At 37.4% G+C, this 12,929-nt stretch overlaps 1 protein-coding gene across 1 annotated transcript; it reads left to right on the top strand.

Annotated features, from left to right (window-relative positions):
- On the top strand, positions 1–12,676 carry LOC307147729 (myelin and lymphocyte protein-like). The gene is made up of 4 exons (XM_079852666.1): positions 1–680; positions 9,390–9,497; positions 9,786–9,905; positions 10,568–12,676. The coding sequence occupies exons 1-4, from the start codon at positions 669–671 to the stop codon at positions 10,646–10,648; spliced, it is 321 nt and encodes a 106-aa protein (XP_079708792.1). The 5' UTR covers positions 1–668; the 3' UTR covers positions 10,649–12,676.
- The last annotated feature ends 253 nt before the right edge of the window (positions 12,677–12,929 follow it).

Genomic DNA, 12,929 nt, shown 5'->3' on the forward strand with positions numbered 1-12,929 from the left:
ATTACAAGAATTAAAACAATGTGATTATGCACTATGAAAAGTCCTTCAAAATACGACCCAATTTACAGTTTAAATCGTAAGGCATTTTCTGCATTTGATTTTTCATACGTCACCCATATTTTGATTATGCTTGTTCTGTTTTAGGGTTGAAGGATATGTCAAATTAAACGTAAACGTAGTTAATTTTGAGCCAGGACATTATCCGTTTTTCTACAGCAACAAAAAAATTCTTACAGCAACTGTATTTCTCGTTATATCTTGTATTTGGGACTTTAATACTCACATTGTGACTTTATAACTAATTTTACATTTTTATCCCACAACAGACTTCCATATCTCAAAAACTGAAAAAATAAGCTCCAGTGGAGTGCAGCCTGTATTAATGGAGCCTGTATCTATTCAGTACTTTCATGTGTCACAGTAATGTCTTAAAATATCTTCACAATATCTTGGTCAGCATATTGTAATTAATTTGATTCAGTGTTTTAATCGATTGAAAGTCCTATTAATATTTACACAAAAGTGATGGTGAACCATGGCTACCACAGGAAGCAAAAGAAAACCATTATCGTTCATAAAAATTTCATGTCATTGTTACCTTAGGTAACCAGATCAGAAGAGAAACAAACAAGTATTGTTTGGAGCTGTGCAACGCTACAAGTGTTCCCATGAGCAACCAGGTGTGTATGTGTGTCTTCATCAGACACAAGATCCGCCAGCCACTCAGACAAAAGTTTCTGTCCGGTCTGTCTGACACACAGCCTCTCACCCTGAGGAAAGAGAGAGCGTGTTTGTAAGTGTGTGCGTGTTTGCAGACATCTCTCTTGAGCCAGCTGATGTGTATCTCTATAAGTCTGGGATTGCAAAAGCTATAGTGAAACCTAACATTTTATCAGTGAAACACATTTACCATGTGCACACACACACACACACACACACACACACACACACACACACACACACACACACACACACACACAGGCATGCTGCTCTTGTGTTGACTTAGCTCTCTGGATCTGAAGGTTAAACATTCACCTGAATTGTTTCCGCATAGTAAATATTTTCTATTTGAAACAGAGGGCCCTGAAGGGAGTTCATTTTAATCTCTTTATTTGCTCTTTTTTTTTTTTTCAACTCGCTCAAGGGCTCACTCAAATGCATGGTGCTCCAAATGTGTTTTCCCTCTGAGCATCAGTGTAGTATACAATTCTGCCTGTGTGGATAGATAACTTGCTAGTTAAAGTGCATTAAACAATCTTTTGGAATTTCATTGCATAGAGTCAACATAATTTTAACAGTAGAAGATTAAAATGCTTTAGTAAAAACCTGTTAATTGGTTAATAGTAAGTTCTTTTAACCAATCTTACTATGGGAAAAACTGTAATAAACCTAAAACCAGTAAAATACTGTTAAATATACCATTTTCATAAGTAAAAAAAAGAACAAATCATCTTATAAATTACAGCGAAAAGCCATAAACTGACATTCCCAGAATTTCCTGTGACAGCTCACATCTGATGGTTTTTCATTTGAATAAATAAGCTGCTGCTTAGCTCCCTTTCAAATGGGAACTTGCACTGTGTCTAAAAAGACACTATGGGGAACCAGTGTCTGGACACTATGGTTCCCACTATGGGGAACCAGTGTCTGAAGCATCTGTCTTAACACGACAATGATGTTCGCCGGTGACAGCCCATGATGTATCTACCGATGCAACCTCAGTTTAAAAGTACACGTCATCCTCTTCTTTGTCTTCAGGTGCTGTTTGTGATGTATTGAAGGGGATCATCATGAGGATTGTAGTGCAAAGCGTTTCAGAAAGCTTGTGCATCCGTGTCAGCATTAACCTACTCCTGATGACACACACTGGGCGAGGAGAATGCACGCTCAGTCTTCAAGGGGGCTTAATTCGAGCATTGTGAGTGCTCTGCTCTCGTTTGGGGATCACAGATGGAGCTGGTCGAGGAATTAGAGAAAGGTGTGGCTATTTCTCATTTTTCAGTGGCTGACAAGTGTAATCTGCTCAATGACGATTTGTCGTCACTCACATCCTCTGATCCATCGGGTAGCGCTCTGCTGGCTGAGAGCCAGGAAGAGCCGGATGTGGCTGTAGAGGGCGAAGTAGTAGTTGAGCCCTCTCAGCCTGCCTGCCCCGCATGAGAGTTGTTGGAGGTTATGCCCCGCGCCTCAGACAGATTAGATCTGACGGGGAGGCTCAAGAGATGTGAAGTCGCTTGCGGCGGGTTAGATGAGGGATTTCTGTCCGGACATAACCGCCCCGCGTTCAGTGAGTCACCCATTTCTTCCGGATCTCCACGGCGAGGTAGAGAGATCATGGAGGAAACCATATTTGTCCTGCATCCACCTTTTTCAGCCCACACGAATTACACAACTGTAGAGGGGATGCGTGAGCACGTCGTATACTGTATGCATTGATCCTTGTAAGAGATGCTGGCAAACTATCTCTCTGTGGGTTAGGCATCGACATTGATGCCTCAGGCTCTGCCATCAAAGCCTCTACGCGTTACACCGTTACACTGCGTGTTGCACACGTTGGTCGTGTTGCAAGCTTACCAGGCCAATCTGTTGTAGGACCTAGACCAGGGCCAGGGTCTTTCTCCTGAGGCGGTGGCCGAGCTGCGCCACACCACGGATCTTGCTCTCCTCTGCCACTTTCTCTCGAACTTTCACTTCAATGCGGCATTTTCGCCTTCCTTTCACATCCGTCGAGACTGTGGTCAGGAAGTTCAGGGAGGCGAAGGCATAGTCTGTGGCCTTCAAAGTCTACATACTGCAGTGTACTATATCGCATACATTGTAAACCCGAATAAGTTGGCAAAACTCAATACTATCAATACAATCAGTTGCCTCAAAATATTTAAGTTTCAAATATTCAAAGTTTAAGTAAGCAGAACTCGCAGATTTTTATTTTACTCATTCATTTTACTTGTTCTTAACGTGAAATGTTTGAGTACATTAAGCCAGACTTTTAACTTAAAAATTGATAAATGCTAACAATAGCATAGTTTAACTATTAACACAGCACACATACATTTAACTTGCTGTATGCATGCTGCAATATTAAGCATTGACATGCTCTCAAACCAAGCCGCATGCACCACTTGTCATCATGACGGTAACTCTCCTATAATGCATTAACAAAAATTCTTCTAAATTAGCATAAGAAAACATTAATCACTACTAAATCTCCCCCTTAACATTAATCTTGCACACACACACACACACACACACACACAAAACATTATATTACACTTAATTACAGCATTTACTCTCCCTTTCGAGTGCCATGGGCAAAGCATGCTGGGAAATAGAAATCCCAGCCCAGTTTCAGTTGAACTTAAGTTCATCTAAGTTCAAAGAAATAATTTCATAAAACTCAAAACAATGAAACAGTTCAGTTTACTTAAAATATATCAGTTCTGTGAACTTGAAAGAAAAATAAAGTGCTAAATACTTATAAAAGTTAATTTGACTGAACTAATTAGCTTAATTTAAGTTTGTCCTACTCAAACCAATTAATTATTTTGAGCGTTAGGGTTTACAGTGATACACTGCCATTCACTAACTGAGGTTGGGTAGGTACAGTAGATGCTTTACATCAGGCCAGTTTGTACCAGTATGTAATGGCATTATCTACCTTTCATTAAGATGTACATTCTGAGGGGTCTGGGTCAGGACTTGATGAGGAGTGTGAGAGCATGCCTATAAGCCAGAGTTGAGGATGTTTACCAGCTATGGCATCACTCCTCTTGGTATAACCAGACTAGATGAGTGCTTAAGGTTTAGCTGATATTGAGGGAGGCAGCCAGTAATCAAGTGAATTCAGATGACCACAGAGTGTTCTAGAATTAAATCTATTGCTAAAAAAAATTAGTCTTCATGGGGTATGAAAAACAGGATTTGTCAGAACAGAATGTGATGTAGCTTGGTGGTTAAAAACTAGGTTACAAAATGGAAGGCTTTAGATTAAAATTTTGCAGTGTGCGTTTTTACTATTGTGCATTTAAGTCAACGGGTTACTCAAGGAGAACTTGTTTAGTAATTAGCTGTTAGTCACCTTTGAGAAAAACAACAACTAATCATTAGTTTGTGCTCATATATTTTGTACACCATCTCAAACTGAACACTGCTGCTCAGATACTCGTCCACTCGTGCATACATGATTTACAAATACACAAAGATGTGCAAATCTACAAACTTACATTCACACGAACGCTTACTGCTGCAATTCACTCAAATTAGAGAAATAAACTGATTTGGTGTGATCATGCAGAAAATAAGAAACACAAAAGCTTAACCAACACATACATTCACACAGGTTTCTAATATGGCTCCCAACATCATCCTGCATCCATTTAAAACCACATCTCACTTCCTGTAGTTAATGATGTAAATCTGGCTTTGCATTATGTCCTGCAGCACCTGGACAGTTCTTGGACTTATGTAACTTATTTTACTTTCAGTTTGTGACTAGTTTTGGTCAAAATAGTTTTGTTAAAGAAATATACTACAAAAATACAATACAACAGAAGGCAACCAAACACCCATTTGTCAGAATTGCTAATATTACAATATTGCCTCTAGGATTTTAAAGTTGATCTAGACTATTTATTTTCATTTGTTTTGCTTGCTTTATGTATTCCAATGTTCCTGTTCAAATCAGCCCTTTAGACCTTCATAATCTAAACATATATCTAGTGTTGTTATATGTGCAATATTTAATAGATTTTTTCAGCTTTTTTTATCTGTAATATATTGGTACCAAGAAAAGGACATTGTACTGCAAATGCATTGATGAGGGTAAATTTTACATTTAATTTCAGAAGATTTAGTTTTTGTTTTAGTTTGTTGTTGAAACATTGAGTTTGGAGAAAATGGTTATTTTTAATAAAAAGATCTAGATTTAGAAGATCTAATCTGACCAGTTTTTCTCAACATAAAGTGTTCAATGTTTGAATGAGAAGTGCAAATATTGCAGAAAACAGGATAGGGAGGGACAGTATGAATAAGGAAATTGTTTATGAAGTCTCAGTTCATACCTTTCAACTTTCAATACCACACACAAGCAATGGCTTCTTCAGTGAGCATTGTGATGCCTTAATGATCTACAACCTAATTTATTTAATACATTTCAAATAAATTTGTCATGTGTCAGATGAGTCAAGGCAGTTATTTCCTATAAACAATTTGGATTAACTTGGCTAATCAAATTTTATTGTGTGACACACCTTGTGACCAATTATATTTTATTTTCTTATATGTAACTACTATGAAACAAGAGACTTACAGGAAATGGCATGTATTTTTGACAGTTGCTGAAGCAGATAGCTAAGGATTTGTGTCAAGACTAAACATCAGTTTCATTATAGAATTAAACCCAGTTGCCATGTAAGACACAAAACAAGTTTTTAATACTGAGAAATAAATTAATTATAGTGAAATATATTATGGTGATGGAACTTGTTTGTTTATAGAGCTCATTGTGCTTTATTACAGGGCTTCTCATGTCTATTGGTGAACTGCAGAGAAAAAAACAATGTTAAATGCAAGTAATAAACTGCAGCTAACCTTAGTTATAACCGTGCCTATAAGATAGCAAAATTAATAAGCATATCAACTTTTAAAAGGGAGGAGAAAAACCTTCCCATGTGTCCAATAAAACGCTATTCTGTGGTATTTTGGTGCAAATTATCCTCCATTCGGTAGAAACCAAATTAGATGGATGCCAATACGGACAGGTAACATGACAATCTCTCATTCTTGAGAACCACTAGTGTTTTACAAAAACAAAATAAAAATCAGCATTTTAATTCGACTTTTTATATTAAGTATTTCAGCATTTTCAAAAAAAAAAAATTACTCTACAATCTCCAGACAGTTACAGCGCGTATATTGTGCGTTTGTGTGTGAATTGCATTTTTTATGTATTTTTGAATAACCTGATAGATCCACACAAAAATGAACGACAGATTATTGATGCACATATTGAAGGAAGAGCATTTTCTCCTAAAGTTATCCAGTAAAAATCTCTGGCTGCTTTATTTTGGAGCTAACAAGTGACATAATTTGCCTATTATTTGCCTGCCACACCTATTAAATGAATTAAAACACCAGCAGGACTCACAGAAGTATCCTGCCAGAGCCGGATGATGACAGAGACACTGGAATTTACATTTAAACGGCTCATATCAGCTGCTCTGTGAATGGAACAGTTTGAGATTCACATCTGTTATAAAATACTGTTATACAAATCGTTAATACCTTGAATATACCAAGCAAACATTAAACATTCTCAGAACTTTGGAAAATGTTCTGGCAAGATTCTCTCAGAGTTATGAACATTCTTCCAGTAAAGTTAATAGAATGTTAATTTAAACTTGTCTGGTCTTTAATAATGTTCTCAAAAATTGTATTAATACATTGTTCATGAAACTTTTTTTAAACATGACTTGCTTCTTGTTTCAGAACATACAGAGTTTTATTTAAAAGTTTCCATAATGTTTGCAAAATGCTAACATTGAAAGTTTCCTTAATGTTTTCTCTAAAAAAAAAAAATTATATTGTTAAATTGTTTAAATGTTATTCAAAATTGTATTAAAACATTTGAAAAACTGGATGCTTTGAACCTTAAAAAAACATTCCAAAATTATGTTTTCATAACTTAATGGGAACATTAGCTAAATGCTTCTATGTTCTTAGAATATAGAGTTGTAATCAAAATTATTCAACCCCCATTGCAAATTAGGTTTATTTGCAAAATTTACAGACTTTCAGCTGTTTGCAATGTACAAATCAAACAAAAGTAATTGAAATAGCTCAACACAACAAATGTTTCATGTGGTTTCCCCAAATTCAACAGAAAATGCAACTTTTAATTACTTCTGAAGTCTCAAAATTATTCAACACCCTGAATAGAATCCCTCCCAACAGCAAAAATCTGCAAAACAGGTGTTGTCTCAAGCACACCTGATGCAACTAATCAAGGGCCTCATTAGTTGCACTAGGTATGCTTGAGCTAGAACACATGAAATACCTGAACTGGGGTGCGTTTCCCGAAAGCATCGTTAGCCAACTATGGTCGCAAGTTCCGTCGTTATCAGCATAGTTCAACGATTTGGTGTTTCCCGAAACCATCGTTCCAACGAACGTTCGCAAATAGCATCGCAAACTTGTGTGGTTGGAACGACAGCTCTCGAGCTGTCGTTAGAAGCATAGTTTCTAGTTTACATGAGATAGACTGAATAAATCCTTATCTTTAGCTAAATAAGCAAGCTGACATTCAGTACAACCCGTGTTATTTATTTAGAATACATACAAATGTAATTTACGTCTTTTATTTTGTCAAGAGATTTAAAGCACCGTTTTTGAAGACTGCGCATGTGCGAACGTGATCTACTATGTAAGAATGAGCCAAATATTGAGTCTGGTAATAAAGCAAAATAACTGAGAAAAATTAGAAATGGTCTTCAGATGCCATGTCTGTAACTTATATGACAAAATCTAGCATTAATTCGGTCCCAAACAGATTAATTAAAATAAGTTAATAGTCCACCACGTGCGAGACATCATAAACCAACGTGGTTGAACGATACTTTGCGACATACGGTTTCGTGAAACAGTTGTGACTAGCTAGTTGATTTCTCCAACGATTCATCGTACTATTGTAGTTAAGCAGCGAGCTATATAGTTGTACGGGAAACGCACCCCTGGCTAGGTTTGTTGAGTGTCATGTTTGACTGCATGTTACAAATATGGCTAAGTCAAAAGAATGGTCCAAAAAGTTAAGAGAAGATATCATCATCCTTCACAAACAAGGAACAGAATACAAAAATGTAAGGCGGCACTAAATGTTCCTATAGAGACACCTTTGGAAGCGTAGTTCATTTAAAGTTTAAAGTTAAAGGAACAGTGGTTACACTTCCTAGTCATAAGAAAAAGGAAGCTATCAACGGCTGCAACCAGATTTCTGAAAAGGTGAGTTCAGAAAAACACTTGAGTGACTGCAAATGACCTGCAGCAAGACTTGGTGGCGCCAGGCACTGAGGTTTCAGCTTGCACAGTAAGGCGTGTACTAAACGCACGCCAGAACTCCAAGTCGTACACCACTACTGACCCAATAGATTAAATTTTCTCAAAATCATATAAATAAGCCGCAGAAGTTTTAGGATTCTGTTCTGTGGAACATTTCGGCCCTATTGATCAGCAGTATGCCTGGAGGAAGAAGATAGAAGCATATGCTGAAAGAACACTCTATCTACACAGTTAAGCATGGTGGTGCTCAGTGATGCTCTGGGGCTGCTTTGCGTCCTCTGGCAATGGAAACCTGCAGCTTGTGGAAGGCAAGATGGATTCATTGAAGTATCAGGAAATTCTAGGAGAAAACGTCATGCCGACAGTGAGGAAGCTAAAGCTTGGGCGTCATTGGACCATCCAACAGGACAATGATCCCAAGCATACCTCAAATTCCACCAAGGCTTGGTTGCAGAAGAAGTCCTACAAGATTCTACAGTGGCCATCACAGTCACCTGACTTGAACCCCATAGAAAATCTTTGGTGGGATTTGAAGGTGGCGGTTGCAGCAAGCAAACCCAAGAATATTACTGAACTGGAGGCCATTGCTCATGAGGAATGGGCTAAGATTCCTCAGAAACTCTGCCAGAAGCTGGTGTCTGGTTACATATCTCGTTTGCAGCAGGTCATAACAGCAAAATGGTGTTCTACTAAATACTAAAGATGCTTGCCATGAAGGATTTGAATAATTTTGAGACTGCAGAAGTCATTAAGAGTTGCATTTTCAGTTGAATTTGGGGAAACCACTTGAAACATTTGTTTAGTTAAGCTATTTCAATCACATTTGTTCATTGCAAACAGCCAATAAACCTGATTTGCGATGGGGGTTTAATAATTAAAATTACAACTGTAGAATATCTTTTTGTTAGCTGTTTTAGGTAGCACTGTCACCTCATAGCAAGAAGGTCCCTAGTTTGAGCCCCGGCTAATCCAGGAGTCCTCTCTGTTTGGACTTTGTATGTTCTCCCCGTGTCAGCGTGGGTTTCCTTTGGGGGCTCCAGTTTGCCTCACAATCCAAAAACATGAAGAGTGTAAATGCGTGTTTGGGTATGAGTCCCAAACCATGTAATGTGGAGGGTCGGGGAAAGATCTGGTGACCTACCTCGGAAAAATCATCAGCAAGAAAATTCATGGACAATCTTGCATATGGCAAGAGATGGCCCATATTATCAGCAAGAGTGAAAATGATCATACGACATATCATATGACTTTGTTTGTAGTCTTATATACATGTTTTTTTTTAATATATATACATGAGTGACTGTGTTTAGTTTTACTGTATGTTTGTTTTTTTCCAGGTGTTTGGTGGATTGGTGTGGACCCTGGTGGCCTCCACCAATGTGAACCCAGGAAATCCTCAGGGCTGGGTCATGTTTGTGTCCCTTTTCTGCTTCCGGCCTGGCTTGGTAATAAAACATCAGTTCATGGTTTTAGCATGTTTTTTGACATAGTTTTGGAGACAGCATGCATGGTAATATTACTGTATTCTCTGGAGTACCACAATATTATCATACGGTACCATTACTGAACCATGGTTCCACCACAGTACTTTTTTGTTCAAAGTTTGGTTAATCAGACCAACATTAATTCAAATGTAGACCTAGACATTTTAATAGTTTATTAACGGCACCAAATAATAAAGTCCTGGACATGACATACATTCTCACTTTTGTTCTGTATTCTGCTCTCTTAAGGATGTTGGATATCATGGCATTGCCGCATTCTTTTATCTGGGTGCTGCAGTGCTTTTGGCTAATGTCAAAATCTCAAAACAAGGACAGGGTAAAGTGTACCAGCTAGACATTGCTGCTGTGGTAAGACTCATTCATCACAGATAATAAAAGTAAAATCTTTATATCACTCATTGATGCTCAAGGCAACATACTACATTAAGAGCCAGGGAGATGTAAACTTTTGAGCAGGATGATCAGTGTAAATTGTTCTTATTTTGGTCAAAATTATTTAGTACTGCCCTTTAGAACAAATTAATAACAATTTACACTGACTGTCCTGTTCAAAAGTTTACCTTGCCCTGGCTCTTTATGTAGCCTTTCTAACCCATTCTAAATGCGCATGTGAACGCCATCAGCGTTTCTCACAGGTTCGCGTTTAAAGTCTGTGTAGAGGGAATGGTGTCGTCTTAGCGGCCCCTAATTTAATAACAAATGATCGTTGCGACGGAAGCAAATCAATCAAAACTAACTTTAGATGGAAAATAACTTAACTCTGCTATAAAGCCAAAACAATCTCTGTTACCTTAAATTATACGCTTATCTCTGTGAAGCTGCTTTGAAACAATCTACGTTGTTAAAAGCGCTATATAAATGAAGATGACTTGACTTGACTTGACTAGCCTGGAACTTTTGGATCAAACATTAGCGTACAGGTGCCAGACTATTCAAGGCCTAAATGTAATTATAATGATTGATGTGAATTAACTGGAGCGTAGCATAAGGTGTGTTTCATTTGTTTACAGGTGATGGCTTTCATTGTCACATTACTGTACTGGATTCAGTCCTCTCTGCTCTCCGATGGAAGTCCTCTTGAACTTGTGTAGTCAAATTTAAAGCCCTTTAAAACACTCATTCAACAGAACATCACCGCTAAACCCTCAATGAACCAAATAACAGACATATTAATGATATTGTTTTTATGAAAGATATGCAAATGTGCAGAACTGATTTTTACTTATTGTTCCATTTCTGGCGTTTGACACAATAACCAAGATGAACTGTCTGAAGCTGAACAGTCTGGAGTTAGGAGACTAATATTTTTGCTTTGAATTTCAAATAATTTATGCAAATAGCACATTAAATATTAAGCTACTTTACCTGTAAACAATGTTGTTTCCTGTTGAATGCACAGTGGTGTAATGGCACTGCTTGAAACTGTTTTTCAAGACTTAGATGGCCAGATGGTGCCATTTTTGGTAAACCAGATATTTAAGAGCCGAGAACCCTATTTAGTGAAAAAGTGTGAATTTCTGTAAAAAAAAACAAAAAAAAAAACAGATAACACAAATATGTTCTATAAACATTTTGCTAACATTCCCATTAAGTTACAAAAACCTTACTTACATTCCATTTGATCATTTTGCAGACATTATGGGAAGGTTACTTTTAAATGCTATCCATCTAAACATTCTGAAATAAGTAGCAACATTTAAAAAAAATATTATACGAACATCTAACTAAACCATTTCAGAAAAAAATCTTGCATGAACAATGTATAAAAAAAGCATTTTTGTGCCAACATTTTGAGAATATTTTTAAAGACCAAATAAATCTGAACGAATGTTCTATTAACATTACTGGAAGAACTTTTGTTCATAACTTTGAGAGAACCTTGCTAGAACATTAGCAAAGTTCTTAGATCGTTCCTTGTTAGCTGGGTATCAGTCAAAACAATTATCTCTAAAGCAAACAAACCAACCTCAAACCAATCAAGTGAATATTGGGGATAGATCCTTACCTTAACTAGCCAACTAACCAGCTGAACATCAGGAGCACACCTCCTACTTTAACTAGCCACCCATCTTTAACCAACCAACAATGGGATTTTTGAGGAGGTGCTCAGTATAAAACTGGGTGGAGAGACATGTTCTCAACGCTTCTGCATGCCCAAATGCTTCTAGAGCATTCTGCAACAGATTAAAGCTGATAATTAGATGATCTTTAAAGACTAATTTTGGTCTAAAGATTATGAAGTGTTTATAGTCCTTCAATGCCTCTGACATTCTGGTTATATGTAATCTGATGTCCATGAATGTATTTCAGCTTTGTTTGAGCTGTAAAAAAAAAAAAAAAATTATTGTACTGAAAGTGTGCATCTAATACCTATGAGCCTTCCTCCTAAAAAAAAAAAAAAAAAATCTGAGAAATCTTAGTCCATATTATTTGATATCATAATGACAAGGAGGTACAAAAACTGTGAGATAGTTAAAAGATGTATGTTCTAACAACTCTTTATGTAAAGTTAAAAAAATTATTGATCTACATAAAAATAAACATGTTTTGGTATTTATCCAAACACCATATTCAGTTGAAAACACAGGAAGTAACTCTGGCAAATATACACAAGTAACATAATCCGCACACGTCGAAGTCATATGACTACCAGGTTGTCCACATAATATTCTTGCCAGAGCAAATAGTATTCCCTGTCGCTTAGAGTGGTGCCCCCTTGATTTGTTTCTGTTCCATGCTTGTGTATGTTGCTTGTGGATGGAGCTAGTGGGTAGACACTCAAGGGCTGGACTGGTGAATACAAAGCCCAAGACAAATCCAGGCAGGGAGGTGGAGCCAGTGCGGGAGGAGCTGAAGGGCTGAGAGGAGACAGTGTACGCAGGGCTGGAGTACTGGGCAGTGCAGACAAGAATTTCAAAAATAACTCTATAGGATGAACCAGGACAGACAAATCTCTCAGGAATGACACTTTTGGCTGACACGGAACGGGCAGACATTTCTCATTAGGCAGAATCCAGCAGTATATTTAACCATGGGCATGGGGTACTTTTTATCCGCCAAACCCATTGTTATGGAAATTTTTATATTCAGATATTTGTTGTGAGTTGCAATAAACCAGGTAGACCAAACCATGTCTTTCTTGAGTTTTATTCTTGCAAGAAGGCCAATCACATACAGACATCAGAGTTTTCTGCAGCGAAGGGCAACCTTGCCTACTGAGGGCTGCCTTTTTATACATCACTAACCTCACTTTGCTGTTTTCCTGTTATGTTTATTGAGAAAGAAGATCTATACCATATAAGGAGACAAAAACGTCTCTTATTCTCTAGACCACAAGACAGAGGGACCATTTCTAAGAAATAGCAGGATGTG

This window comes from Squalius cephalus (assembly GCF_949319135.1).
Source record: "Squalius cephalus genome assembly, chromosome: 20".
In the NCBI taxonomy this organism is placed as follows: Eukaryota; Metazoa; Chordata; class Actinopteri; order Cypriniformes; family Leuciscidae; genus Squalius; species Squalius cephalus.

What these genes read in the sequence shown, in the direction of transcription:
- LOC307147729 (XM_079852666.1), top strand. An exon ending in TCTGCTTCCGGCCTGGCTTG is followed by an intron (nt 9,498 to 9,785) that starts GTAATAAAACAT and finishes TGCTCTCTTAAG; the next exon opens with GATGTTGGATATCATGGCAT. An exon ending in AGCTAGACATTGCTGCTGTG is followed by an intron (nt 9,906 to 10,567) that starts GTAAGACTCATT and finishes ATTTGTTTACAG; the next exon opens with GTGATGGCTTTCATTGTCAC.